Genomic DNA, 14270 nt, shown 5'->3' on the forward strand with positions numbered 1-14270 from the left:
TACGAAAACGCATGCGAATTTCCTATTAAATACATTTTATGCTTGTCGCGTAGCAGTATGCAAATTCTGCGGGGTCTACCGTGCAGATTTTTTCTGCACAGAAAAACGCTCAGAAATCCTAACAAGTGGAAACAGGCCCATCCACTTGTATTGTCTATGCTAACCTGCATGCAGAAAACGAATGCAGATTCATTCTAGTGGAAACGGGCCATTATTATTATTATTATTATTATTATTATTATTATTACATGGTTGTGGACATACTCTTTGTCTGCTCTCAATAGGGCCCCCCTGCAAAAATGATAGCATGGGACCCGCTTGGTCCCTGAACGCCATGCGGGTCACGTGATCGGGGGTGAGCGAATGGCAGCAGGGATTGTTCTGCTGTGAAGCAGCGTCCTTGAAGCAGGAAACAAATTAGACGCTCCCGCTACTCACTACTCTGCATGGCAGGAGGAGGTGGTAGGGATGGTTTTTGTGAGCAAATGGGAGCTTTTTTTTTTCTGCTAATTAGCTGCACTTGCGGTTGGGGAGAGGGAGGAGGAGGGGGTAACAGGGGTGATTGCTATGCCCATGTCCCTTTCCATCCAGTATACTTGTGTGTTTCCTCCTCTTCTCTGCTGCAGCACAGTGACTGTGGGTAATATCTATATACTGTATAACAGCAAGATTATCCCGTGTCACTGGAATGATTTGGTTATAGGCTGTCCTGCTTTCTCCACATGACTGTAGCTCTGATTAAAGGCAACCTTGTGGTATGTCACTCAGCTGCTGTTCATTACTTATATATGTCCTAGTGGTGTGTCTGCTTATACCTGCCACTAAGTTCTTTCCTACAAGGTGATTATCAGTGAGCTAAAGGTCAAACCGAGAACAGTACATAGTGATACCATGTATGGTCATCTCATAGCTCCCTGGGCCCGCCTACTGACCTGTCCACTCTGAGTGCACAGCAAGGAACCATGGGAACTGTAGTTCAACCAGCATAGGAAGTTTGACCTCCACCTCCTAATTTCACTGAAGGTGATGCCCACCAGACTTCCCATGTCGCTTCCTTTTAAAAGTACAATTTATTTATTTTTTACTGCTGAAGTTTTTTTTTTTTTTTTCTTTTTTCAGTCAGTGCTAGATGAGAAATATGCTTAGGGAATTTATCAAGAGCCTAGAATTCTTTATTATTACAGTAGAATCCCGTTATAGTAAACTCCAAGGGACCAGGAAAAGTGGTTTACTATATCATAAGTTTACTATATCAGAAATTGTTATTTTCATGCACTTAAAGTATACTATAGAGCTGTATTTTAATTCAGTCAATTGGGAGCCATTTTTTCTCTTCTAATGGCAGTTTATTGATAATGCAAACTGTATTATAAACCACTTTTTTTTTTTTTTATTCCTTATATAGCACCACTGGGTCAGTCAGAACACACACACACACACACACACACACACACACACACACACACACACACACACACACACACACACGCAGGTGGCCAGAGCATCCGGCGGCTGCCACGGTCTGACTTGGACATTTTGGACTGGCAAAGGCGTACCCCTTTGCCATACTTGTGGCATACAATAGCGGATAGCGCCGCTGTTACTCTTTAGCAAGAATGCACATTTGGTGGACTATTGGGTCTAGTATATCTCGGGTGCATAGCCAGGCAACACGAATCACTCCGGTGTGCACCAAATGTGCACACCAGCGCTAATCATTGCACCCCATTCAGGCATCTGCTCGCCTGCCAGCCTGAAGAGAGCAGCAGACCAGGGGTTTCACACTGACATATAACGCATGTGCTGCCCGCTGTTTACTATATCCAGAGTCAGCATCACGTAGGGGCCAAAAGCATGTTCACTATAACAGAAGTTTTATTGTATCAGAGTTTACTGTAACAGGTGTAGCTCCATTAGACTTATAATGGAGACTGGAGAGGTAGTTTACTATACCCAAGTTTATTATAACGAGATTATACTGTATTGGAATTTCTTAGCATCTGTAAATTGAAGCTGGTAAATCAGTGATCAGGCCATCGCTGTTTATGACAGAATAAAGTGGTGGTATTTGTATTGCACAGAATGGTTCAGCTATTGTGCAGAGCACTACAGCATGTACGGATGCACAAGGTCGTTATTGATTGTTTTCTGTTGGTTTCCAGAATCTGAGCACTGTAAGGAGTGTGAGCATGAGGATAAGCCCCACCTGAAAGAACGGCCGGCAGAGGAAGTGGCTGCTCGCCTTGTCCAGCAGGAGAGGGAAGAGAGGGAGAAAGCTGAATGTAAGCCACATGGTGCTGAACGTGTTACACCATGCAGGTAGTGATGGTCATGTCTAAAGAGAACTCCTGAAGAAGCATATGATCAGTTTGGTCAGGTGATAAGTGTCTCTGATTTGCTAGTCATGATCATGTGCTAAAGCAGCATGTCCTTACAGCAAATCAGAGCTTTGTACATCTATCCCCTGATCAAACGAATCGCATGCTTCCACATAAGTTTTTCTAGACATGACCATCACTACTTGCAGACTTCATGGGGATCAGTCAGGTCTCTAACCTATACGCCTGTGAACGATGGAACTGAACTAAAGCTCTGACCGTTTAAGGGGACCGTGGCAGCAGGAAACTTGGGTGACTGCTAGCGGTGGAAATTTGGATGCCGCCATAGAGGCCCATTGTATTGATCCATAGCAAGGAAATGAGCAACGCTACTTAAAAACAGACTAGTGCCTACCTGCAAAAGAGTGCAAGCCCCACTTGTGGGGTCGAATACACACCGAGCATACACATGACCTGTCTACCACTAGAGGAGGATGTTAGTTTCCATTAACAGCTTGCATGCAACCTATTAAGTACTCGTCCCTCCCACTGCGAAGAAGTCAATCCTCCATGGGAGGGGCCTAACACTAACTAAATCCTAACCTATGTATATGCATAGCCTGGGTGCGGCTAATCAAATAAAATTGAAAATTGCGCAAAAGGTGGATCAGCGCAACACCAGGCCGCCTCCGAATGGCCTTCATCAGAGATGCGCTGAGCCCCCCCAGGAACTACAAACGCACCTTGAACCCAAACAGAAGCTCTGCATATACACCAACCCAAACAGAAGCTCTGTATATGCAGAGCTTCTGTTTGGGTTCAAGGTGCGTTTGTAGTTCCTGGGGGGGCTCAGCGCATCTCTGATGGAGGCCATTCGGAGGCGGCCTGGTGTTGCGCTGATCCACCTTTTGCGCAATTTTCAATTTTCGATTTTATTTGATTAGCCGCACCCAGGCTATGCATATACATAGGTTAGGATTTAGTTAGTGTTAGGCCCCTCCCATGGAGGATTGACTTCTTCGCAGTGGGAGGGACGAGTACTTAATAGGTTGCATGCAAGCTGTTAATGGAAACCAACATCCTCCTCTAGTGGTAGACAGGTCATGTGTATGCTCGGTGTGTATTCGACCCCACAAGTGGGGCTTGCACTCTTTTGCAGGTAGGCATTAGTCTGTTTTTAAGTAGCGCTGCTCATTTCCTTGCTATGTACTAATGTAATTCGTTTCTGGTCAGCTGCTCCCACTTAACAGCCAAGCTTTTGGTGTATATGCAGAGCTTCTGTTTGGGTTCAAGGTGCGTTTGTAGTTCCTGGGGAGGCTCAGCGCATCTCTGATGGAGGCCATTCGGAGGCGGCCTGGTGTTGCGCTGATCCACCTTTTGCGCCATTGTATTGATCGGTGAGGAGGGAAAATGCGACCCCCCCCCCCCTCCTTACTGAGAATTACAGTGGGCCCCTATGGCATGCCTGAAAATTGGTGTACTTTGCAGGTTTTTTTTTTTTTTTTACTTACTAAATGATTATTCAAGCACATATTGCATTTAGAAATTGTTAATATGCTGGCTTGCATGCAAATTTGTCTGCAGCTTGGAACTGGACCAAATTATCTTTAGTAGGAAATGCATTTAGCCCACTTCCAAGTTGTGTACAAAGCAGTACATTTCCATGCAAGTCTGAATGGTTATCATCCCAGTGATGAGCTCTGATTCCAGTACCTGATATGACTCGCGGGATACCTGTAGAAGTGTCCTAGAATGCAAGCGTCCCAAGTAATATTGTGCGTCACTCTGTTGAACATTTTGTCTTGCAGCCATAGCAGCACTCTTAGAGGAAGCGCTTGGTAACACAGCCCGGGTCACACTCCAAGCCATCACGTCACAAGAGTCTGCAGTGCAAGCCATCAACTTCCATGCCCAGAAACTGCGGGAGGCCATGGATGACTCTCAGGTCAGTGCTGGCCAGGATGCCCACATAAAGTACTACTACTTTTAACAGAGTTTATTGAGATGTTTCTCAACAAAACAGGGAAGATACACTTACACAATAGTGTGTGTGTGTGTGTGTGTGTGTGTGTGTGTGTGTGTGTGTGTGTGTGTGTGTGTGTGTGTGTGTGTGTGTTTCTGTGAGATCAGCGGTTATGGCCTGTGCACGGCTGACTGTATGTGTGTGTGATCAGCTGTTACGGCCTGTGCACTGCTGACTGTATGTGTGATCAGCCGTTACAGCCTGTGCACTGCTGACTGTATGTGTGTGAGATCAGCCGTTACGGCCTGTGCACTGCTGACTGTATGTGTGTGAGATCAGCCGTTACGGCCTGTGCACTGCTGACTGTATGTGTGTGTGATCAGCCGTTAGGGCCTGTGCACTGCTGACTGTATGTGTGTGTGATCAGCCGTTAGGGCCTGTGCACTGCTGACTGTGTGTGTGTGTGATCAGCCGTTAGGGCCTGTGCACTGCTGACTGTGTGTGTGTGGGATCAGCCGTTAGGGCCTGTGCACTGCTGACTGTGTGTGTGTGGGATCAGCCGTTAGGGCCTATGCACTGCTGACTGTGTGTGTGTGTGTGAGATCAACCGTTACGGCCTGTGCACTGCTGACTGTATGTGTGTGTGATCAGCCGTTAGGGCCTGTGCACGGCTGACTGTATGTGTGTGTGATCAGCCGTTACGGCCTGTGCACTGCTGACTGTGTGTGTGTGTGAGATCAGCCGTTAGGGCCTGTGCACTGCTGACTGTGTGTGTGTGTGAGATCTACCGTTACGGCCTGTGCACTGCTGACTGTATGTGCGATCAGCCGTTACAGCCTGTGCACTGCTGACTGTATGTGCGATCAGCCGTTACAGCCTGTGCACTGCTGACTGTATGTGTGATCAGCCGTTACGGCCTGTGCACTGCTGACTGTATGTATGTGTGTGAGATCAGCCGTTACGGCCTGTGCACTGCTGACTGTATGTGTGTGAGATCAGCCGTTACGGCCTGTGCACTGCTGACTGTATGTGTGTGAGATCAGCCGTTACGGCCTGTGCACTGCTGACTGTATGTGTGTGTGATCAGCCGTTAGGGCCTGTGCACTGCTGACTGTATGTGTGTGTGATCAGCCGTTAGGGCCTGTGCACTGCTGACTGTGTGTGTGTGTGATCAGCCGTTAGGGCCTGTGCACTGCTGACTGTGTGTGTGTGTGTGATCAGCCGTTAGGGCCTGTGCACTGCTGACTGTGTGTGTGTGGGATCAGCCGTTAGGGCCTGTGCACTGCTGACTGTGTGTGTGTGGGATCAGCCGTTAGGGCCTATGCACTGCTGACTGTGTGTGTGTGTGTGAGATCAACCGTTACGGCCTGTGCACTGCTGACTGTATGTGTGTGTGATCAGCCGTTAGGGCCTGTGCACGGCTGACTGTATGTGTGTGTGATCAGCCGTTACGGCCTGTGCACTGCTGACTGTGTGTGTGTGTGTGAGATCAGCCGTTAGGGCCTGTGCACTGCTGACTGTGTGTGTGTGTGAGATCTACCGTTACGGCCTGTGCACTGCTGACTGTATGTGCGATCAGCCGTTACAGCCTGTGCACTGCTGACTGTATGTGCGATCAGCCGTTACAGCCTGTGCACTGCTGACTGTATGTGCGATCAGCCGTTACGGCCTGTGCACTGCTGACTGTATGTATGTGTGTGAGATCAGCCGTTACGGCCTGTGCACTGCTGACTGTATGTGTGTGTGATCAGCCGTTACGGCCTGTGCACTGCTGACTGTATGTGTGTGTGATCAGCCGTTACGGCCTGTGCACTGCTGACTGTATGTGTGTGTGATCAGCCGTTACGGCCTGTGCACTGCTGACTGTATGTGCGATCAGCCGTTACGGCCTGTGCACTGCTGACTGTATGTATGTGTGTGAGATCAGCCGTTACGGCCTGTGCACTGCTGACTGTATGTGTGTGAGATCAGCCGTTACGGCCTGTGCACTGCTGACTGTATGTGTGTGAGATCAGCTGTTACGGCCTGTGCACTGCTGACTGTATGTGTGTGAGATCAGCTGTTACGGCCTGTGCACTGCTGACTGTATGTGTGATCAGCCGTTACGGCCTGTGCACTGCTGACTGTATGTGTGTGAGATCAGCTGTTACGGCCTGTGCACTGCTGTCTGTATGTGTGATCAGCCGTTACGGCCTGTGCACTGCTGACTGTATGTGTGATCAGCCGTTACGGCCTGTGCACTGCTGACTGTATGTGTGTGAGATCAGCTGTTACGGCCTGTGCACTGCTGACTGTATGTGTGTGAGATCAGCTGTTACGGCCTGTGCACTGCTGACTGTATGTGTGTGAGATCAGCTGTTACGGCCTGTGCACTGCTGACTATGCATCTGGCTGTCTTCCTCAGGTTTCTGCAGAGCAGAAGAACTTGCAGTGGAGGGATTTGGAGGACGCCTTGAAGGTGCGCAGCAAAGCTGTGGATGAGGCAGCTGATGTTCTCCTCAAAGCAAAGTTCGTATCCATGTTTTGTGTACCTGAATATGAGCCTCAAATGCTCTTGTATGTTCTGACTAGCTTGCTGCTCCAGGAATGTATTAAAATGTATTACAAAGCTGCTTTTAACATGGAGAGAGTGCTACATAAGAAGGAAGCAATTATTCCATTAGAACCCTTTTAAGGTGTTTTTTTATACTGCTGGTTGTATGCCAGTTGCAGAGCTCTTCCCAAACATCAGTCACAAAGTGGCCATACACGGGATCAATTTTGTTTGGTTTGATCACTTGAATTGTATCTGACTGTGAACTGCTGACTCCAGTGTGGCTGTACAAGATACTTCTGATCCAATCTGGGCAGTTGAGTAGCTGAAAGTGATTAGGGATAGTTAGAAATGTTCTATAAACAGGCAGCAGTGAAGGTCTGTGGGCCACTTACTACTTCTGTCTTCTAGCTACACTCATGGTTGGTGATTCATGAATCCATTGGAGTCAGTGGAACCGCAGCTTCGGTACAAAATCAGATACCCTTCCCTCTCTTCAGATGAGTATCTTATTTTGATCGGATCACGTTAAAGGGGAACTGAAGAGAGAGGTATATGGAGGCTGCCATGTTTATTTCCTTTTAAGCAATACCAGTTGCCTGGCAGCCCTGCTAATCCTCTGACTCTTACTATTAGCCATAGCCCCTGAACCAGCATGCAGCAGATCAGGTGTTTCAGACTTTAAAGTCAAATCTGACAAGACTATCTGCATGCTTGTTTCTGGTGTTATTCACATACCGTACTACTGCAGAGAAATAGACAAGTAGGGCTGCCAGGCAACTGGTATTGATTAAAAGGAAATAAATGTGGCAGCCTCCGTATACCTCTTACTTCAGTTCCCCTTTAAGTTAATGGGGATGCCAGAGGGGGGCGTGGCCAGTAAAAACGCAAAAATCAATTAGCCCTTTGCACACTCGGCTTGCAAAAGCCCTCATGCAAATCAGACATACAAGAACCACTGTAGCTCGTACACACGTCTGATGAAAGGCAACGACTGGTCCGTCGTCACCTCCCGCTGGGCGGGTTTTCAGCAGACAGTACAGCGTGTGTACAGTCTGTCGGTGGACTGATGGGGCCCTTTTCCACTAGCAATCGCTAGCGTTCACGCTGAACGCTAGCGATTGCTGAATTGCAATTACCGGCGATTCCCCGACGTTCGCGGCCGCGATTTTGCTATGCTATGCACTGCATAGCAAAATCGCGGCAATTATCGCTCCGCCGCGCGTTCGCGTTCCCGGCAAAAACGAATCGCGGTAGTGGAAATGACCTACCGCGATTCCCATGTTAAAAAGCAAACCGTAGCGATTGTAAAATCGCTAGCGGTTTGCGGTTTTGCGATTCAGCCAGCGCAAACGCGCTGGTGGAAAAGGGCCCATAAGGCTGTTTCTGAATGATCCACCTGGCCTTTAGTGAGATTAGTTTGAAGCCCTATCTGTCGCTATCTGTAAGCAAGGACATATGTGATATGTGCTTCTAATCTTTTAATGGGTTAATGCACTGTTTGCTTCCCAGCTTGCACTATGCATCCAGAGATAAGACGCATAGGAACTCTGGGGAGCCTCTATGCAGCGTATGTTACTGTGCAAACCAATGTTCTTTTGTAATGAAGACCCCGCTGTAGGGATAGCAGTGGTGCCTGGATGACTGATCTACATGAGAGCATGTGCAGTTTGTTGGGATTCCGGGACTTGTACACTTGTAATAGGCTCTTTGCTGCAGGGAGGAGCTGGAACGTATGAAGACTGTTGTAGAAGGTGCCAAGAAGAATGCGGTCAATGGAGCCAAACCTCACATCATTTCTGCAGAGGAGAACCTCCACCGCATGATTGTGGACCTGGACAACATTGTCAACAAGGTACAGCTCTCCCTGCTGCATGCTTACAACTGTTTCTTTACTTATTATTTAGTATTTATATAGCGCCGACATCTTCTGCAGCGCTGTACAGAGTATACAGTCTTGTCACTTAACTGTCCCTCAGAGGGTCTCACAATCTAATCCATATCATAGTTATATGTCTATGTATCATGTAGTGTGTGTATCGTAGTCTGGGGCCAATTTAGGGGGAAGCCAAGTAACTTATCTGTATGTGTTTGGGATGTTGGAGGAAACCGTAGTGCCGGAAGGAAACCCACGCAGACATGGGCAGAACATACAAACTCGTGCAGATAGTTTCTTCAGGCAAAGACCTAGACCAGTGTTGCTTTACCTATGGCCATATGAAGATCTGATTATCTGTTATTTGTGGATTTTTTGGGTCACTTTAAAAAGATAATCATTTTGACACCCCCCCCCTCCCCCCACATCACCTATGTCTGAGAAATCCCCACTATAATTAGGTATCCCCTGTGTCTGATAAATCCTCTGTATGATTAGGTATCCCCTGTGTCTGATAAATCCTTAGAATGATTAGGCTGTAAATGAACCTTGGCAAACAGATGATGGTACCGTGTGTGGATACAGGTGCAAGCTGCTCAGTCAGAAGCAAAGGTCGTGGCTCAGTACCATGAGCTGGTTGCCGTGGCGAGAGAAGACTTCCAGAAGGAACTGGACAGTATTACCCCGGAGGTGCAGTCTGGCTGGAAAGGCCTCAGTAAGTACCGTCTGTCTGCACAATGCACTTTTATCTCCCATCCTGCTTGTTGGATGCATAATTGCTCTTGTATTGGGCAGTCTGTAGTAACAGTAGACTGTGCTGGGGAGTTTGATCCTTTCTTTGTTCTGCTGACTTCTGTTTCTTAAAATTGAATTTAGAATTGTTCAGCAACAAGGACAGACTTTTACTTTTTCTGCCCCCAGGCTAGTTTGTTTTTTCTTGGTCTACCCATGCAAGTGCAGCAGTGCATCTCCCATCCCATATGCAGCCCCCATTTCCATGTGTAACATCTGTGTGTAGCTACCTTGGGCAGCAGTTCCTCTCTTCTATGGCTTCAAGTCCTGTATGGGAGTTCCAAATAGGGCGTGTATATATAAAATAAGTGCCAAATGATAAGGAAGCCAGAGACAGCCTAGTAGAATATTGGTAAGATTACCGATATTCTACTACTTCATTACGATAATAAAATATCTGTAATCTTCACCGATATTTTACTATGACTAAAACTAACTTTACTCTGACATAGAACCCTTCCTCTACTGACGCCTACCCCCCACCCTGTGATGGTGACTGACCTTAACACTTAAGCACCCCTCCACACACTCTTAACACACAAAAACAAAAAACTACTAACCTTAAAGTGAACCTGTAACCAAGAATTGAACTTCATCCCAATCAGTAGCTGAGACCCCCTTTCCCATGAGAAATCTATTCCTTTTCTCAAATGGATCATCAGGGGACTCTGTATGGCTGATATTGTGGTGAAACCCCTCCCACAGTGGGATGGTTCTGACATTACACTATGGGAGCCGTGTTGCATTGTGGGAAAAACAGTTGTTTCCAACTGCCAAAAAAGCAAGCAGCATCTCCTTCCACTTACATCACCTGCCAGCAGTAAAAATGTCACCATGTGATAAATGTCAGAATGTAAATCAGGGAGAGGAAAGCTTTTACAATGGGCAAACACTGACTAAATCATTTACACATAATTATTGTAAAAATGAAGTATTTTTAAATTACATTATTTTCACTGGAGTTCCTCTTTAAGCCGCCACAAGCTGCAATGTCAAGAGCCGTGATTAGCCTGATAAACGGTAAATAGCAGCTAAAAATTGCCATTGGCCACACAAATTACCGTTTTTGCCACTAATCGCAGATTTTAACATTGCTGCCTATGACAGCTTGGTGCCCATTTTACCTGCTTTGCCAAATAGGTGCTGGTAAAGAGGGGGAAGAGATAGGACAGAGGAAGGTTAGGATTAGGCACTCTAAGCACAGTTAATACTGAAAACTAAGTTAAAACCTGCACTGTATCCATCCAGCTGCTGGTATGATGGTGGTTTATCCAGCTTTTTGCGACTTGCTCATGAAATATAAACATTCCGGCTGAGCATGAACATCATGATATTTTCATGGTGCTGTGGCTTTGATCAGAGGTGTGAGTAATGGGACAATGGGTGGTGCCTATCACTCATGGTGGGTTGGAGAGGTCCTGTAGGAAGCCCTGTACTTGTTGCCTCTAGGTCTGTCTGCACTGTGTGTTACATGCTGGTGGTTTCTGCAGACAAGGGAACTCCTGCACTTGTGAGAGGCTGGTGCCTGTCTGTACACACGCATTGCAGAGCAGCACAATATACAGCCATATAGCTGACACTTGTCCTTTGTATTGCAAATGAAATTCTGCTTACACTGCCTGAGTGACCACATTGGTCTATCGCAGGTCTGAGGAAAGCCATTGCGCTTGTATAATACACACCTGTGTACCAGCTCCACTATACTCCCACTATGCATCAGTGTTCTCCCCAGGCACCTTTAGCCAGGTGCTCCACCCGGCTAGTTTTGGTGAGCACCCGGCTGTCATCAGCTCACCTCCTCCTATGCTGTAAGCAGAGTTGCACACAGAAGCATCAGCCCTGCATTCTCTCATCTCTCCCCACCCGGCTACTATTTCATGCCACCCGGTAGGAATAAATTCTGGGGAGAACACTGCATGATCTTGGTATTATGGTTATGATGTATTTAGGGTCCCTTTCAGCCCCTTAAACTTTCCTAGTGGTTCTGGGTCACCATGAGCTCTCTGGGTATGCCATAGTACTGGTCTGAACCCCATAGAGCCAAATCAATCCCTGCCATGCACTGACGAGGACCAGTAAGTCCAAAACAGCCTCTCTGCATGCTGCATTGATGTGGCTCTGTAAAATGTATAAGCTATAGGCTCACTTTACACCAGTGGCTCTGGATGTGGGCCTGGCTTTAGGGACATAAAGTGATGATTTGTATAGTCAGGAGTGATGCATCATGGGAAACCACAGTTGTTCGCTTACAGCTGAATTATTGCAAATACCTTTCTGTTTTAAGTTTTTAAAGGACTTCCAAGGTGACATTAAATATGTTTTACTCACCTTCCAGCCCGAGCTCTTCTGCGCCTGCATGGGCACTCTTGCCCGCGCCTCCACATCATCTGGCACATACTGTGCCTGCACAATAGTTGTGTGTATGCTCCAGATGATGTGTACACCCCAGAAGTTCACCTTCGGAAGTCCTTTAGTTTTAAAGAGACTCTGTAACATTAAAAATCTCCCCTGGGGGGTACTCACCTCGGGTGGGGGAAGCCTCCGGATCCTAATGAGGCTTCCCACGCCGTCCTCTGTCCCACGGGGGTCTCGCCGCAGCCCTCCGAACAGCCGGCGACTGTGCCGACTGTCAGTTCAATATTTACCTTTGCTGGCTCCAGCGGGGGCGCTGTGGCGACTTTCTGCACGGAAATAGACGGAAATACCCGATCTCCGTCGGGTCCGCTCTACTGCGCAGGCGCCGGAAACTTGCGCCTGCGCAGTAGAGCAGACCCGACGGTGATCGGGTATTTCCGCCTACTTCGGCGCCGAGAGGCGTCAGAGCGCCTGCGCAGGAGCCAGGAAGGTAAATATTGCGTCACAGCTGTACGGAGGGCTACAGCGAGACCCCCGAGGGACGCAGGACGGCGTGGGAAGCCTCATTAGGATCCTGAGGCTTCCCCCACCCGAGGTGAGTACCCCCCAGGGGCCGTTTTGTCGTTACAGTTCCTCTTTAATGCAATTATAATCAGCATTGCTTTTCAGTAGGAGGGTTTTTTAGTCTCTTTTAGCCCTTCATATCTTCCTAGCGGTTCTGGGTCACCCCGAGCTACCTGGGTGTTCTGTAGGGTTTAGGAAGAGGTGTGTGTGTGTGTGTGTGTGTGTGTGTGTGTGTGTGTGTGTGTGTGTGTGTGTGTGTGTGTACACTGGGGGATGGTGCTTCTCTGCATGTGGGATTGTGCAGTGTATACTATATGTCTGACCAGACTACCATTAATCTCTAACCTTCCCTTCTCTGTTTCAGAGCTTTCTGATGTAGGTGAGTGCTCTTCTTTCCTTTCTGTAACACTGGCTCCCTCTGCTGCCCATCACTGGTACTGCATCCCACCATTTCCACATAAATGTCACCTGTATTACGCATCCTCTTGGTCACATTGTATAGAAAATGATATGAGATGGGGAGGTTTGTGTGAAACCAGATATACAGGCATTAGTAAGAAGGGGCACACTGTTTGCTCCGGGCCCTCAATCAATGGACGCTAGTACAGCCTGTTTTTTTTTTTGTTTTGTTTGTTTTTTTATTGATGAAGATTACAATGGAAACCTAGTGCTGTAATTTTCTGTGATCGCCCTGCAGTTCTCAATGCTTATTCTGACGTTTATAATTCCAATGCAAATGCTGCAAGTAATTGCAGTTATAAAGGGGAGGTTTTCAGAAGCACCATTGAATGACTGCCTATAGCAGTATACAAGAAGTCTGCAGTAATGTAGAGATTATACATTTGTAACATCGCAGTAACTGACAGGAGGAAGCATTGGACGATACATCTCTCCTGCTGACTTCCATTGCTATCGCTGCCTCTAGGATGGTGATACTCATGCAGGGAACTTCAACAAGACGTAACACTTATCCCTGACTTTATAAATACCATTTCTTATCCATTCCTTACAGAACTGCATAGCAAATGCTAACTGCACTTCAAGACAACTGAAATGAGAGGGATATGGAGGCTGCCATATTTATTTCCTTTTAATTAATACCAGTTGCCTGGCTATCCTGCTGATCCTCCGCCTCTAATACTTACATTCATAGACCCTGAACAAGCATGCAGCAGATGAGGTGTTACTGACATTGTCAGATCTGGCAAGATTAGCTGCATGCTTGTTTCTGGTGGCATTCAAACACTACTGACCCAAATAAACCAGCAGGATAGCCATGCAACTGGTATTAATTAAAAGGCAATAAATATGGCAGCCTCCATATCCCTCTTGTTACAGTTGTCCTTTAAGCTGTGAACACACACTAGATGAAACTTGGCCGAGGAGGCTGATAATGATCATCTCTGGTGAGAATGTAGCTTAGGTACAGAACTTCCAGCAGACTAGCATTGTCACCCGAGGGACTGAGCCTAGATCACTGGGTGGAGACTGGTCTCGTATCTGTGTACAAGGATTTAGTGTGTGACAGTTAGCAGTTAGTGAGCTGATTGCGACAGGCAGTAGGATGGACATGTATGTACGGCACATGCTACAGCCTGCTTGTTCCACAGAGTGGTTGCAAAGCATAAATCACACCAGCCATCCTGGTGAACTTACCTCACTGGCTTGCCTGCAAACTTAGGGCAACTGAATTGAGAAAATGCAGAGGCTGCCATATTTATTTCATTTTAAGCAATACCAGTTGCCTGGTGATCTATTTGGCTGCCGTAGTGTTTGAATAACATCAGGAACAAGCAAGCAGGTATTCTTATCAGGTTTGGCAATAATGTCAGAAACACCTGATCTGCTGCATGCTTGTTCAGGGTATAT

At 47.1% G+C, this 14270-nt stretch overlaps 1 protein-coding gene across 2 annotated transcripts in view; it reads left to right on the forward strand.

The window, feature by feature from the left end:
• The window catches only part of IMMT (inner membrane mitochondrial protein), a 68595-nt gene that overhangs the window by 42113 nt on the left and 12212 nt on the right, over positions 1 to 14270 (forward strand). Inside the window, exons 6-11 of one of the 2 annotated variants that reach the window (XM_068275394.1) lie at positions 2163 to 2282; positions 4127 to 4263; positions 6686 to 6789; positions 8534 to 8669; positions 9276 to 9405; positions 12766 to 12780. In XM_068275394.1, coding sequence (XP_068131495.1) covers positions 2163 to 2282; positions 4127 to 4263; positions 6686 to 6789; positions 8534 to 8669; positions 9276 to 9405; positions 12766 to 12780 — 642 coding nt within the window. The remainder of the gene's footprint in view (positions 1 to 2162; positions 2283 to 4126; positions 4264 to 6685; positions 6790 to 8533; positions 8670 to 9275; positions 9406 to 12765; positions 12781 to 14270) is intronic. The other variant, XM_068275403.1, reaches the window with a different exon arrangement.

The sequence above is a fragment of the Hyperolius riggenbachi genome, chromosome 1, assembly GCF_040937935.1.
Source record: "Hyperolius riggenbachi isolate aHypRig1 chromosome 1, aHypRig1.pri, whole genome shotgun sequence".
Classification (NCBI taxonomy): Eukaryota; Metazoa; Chordata; class Amphibia; order Anura; family Hyperoliidae; genus Hyperolius; species Hyperolius riggenbachi.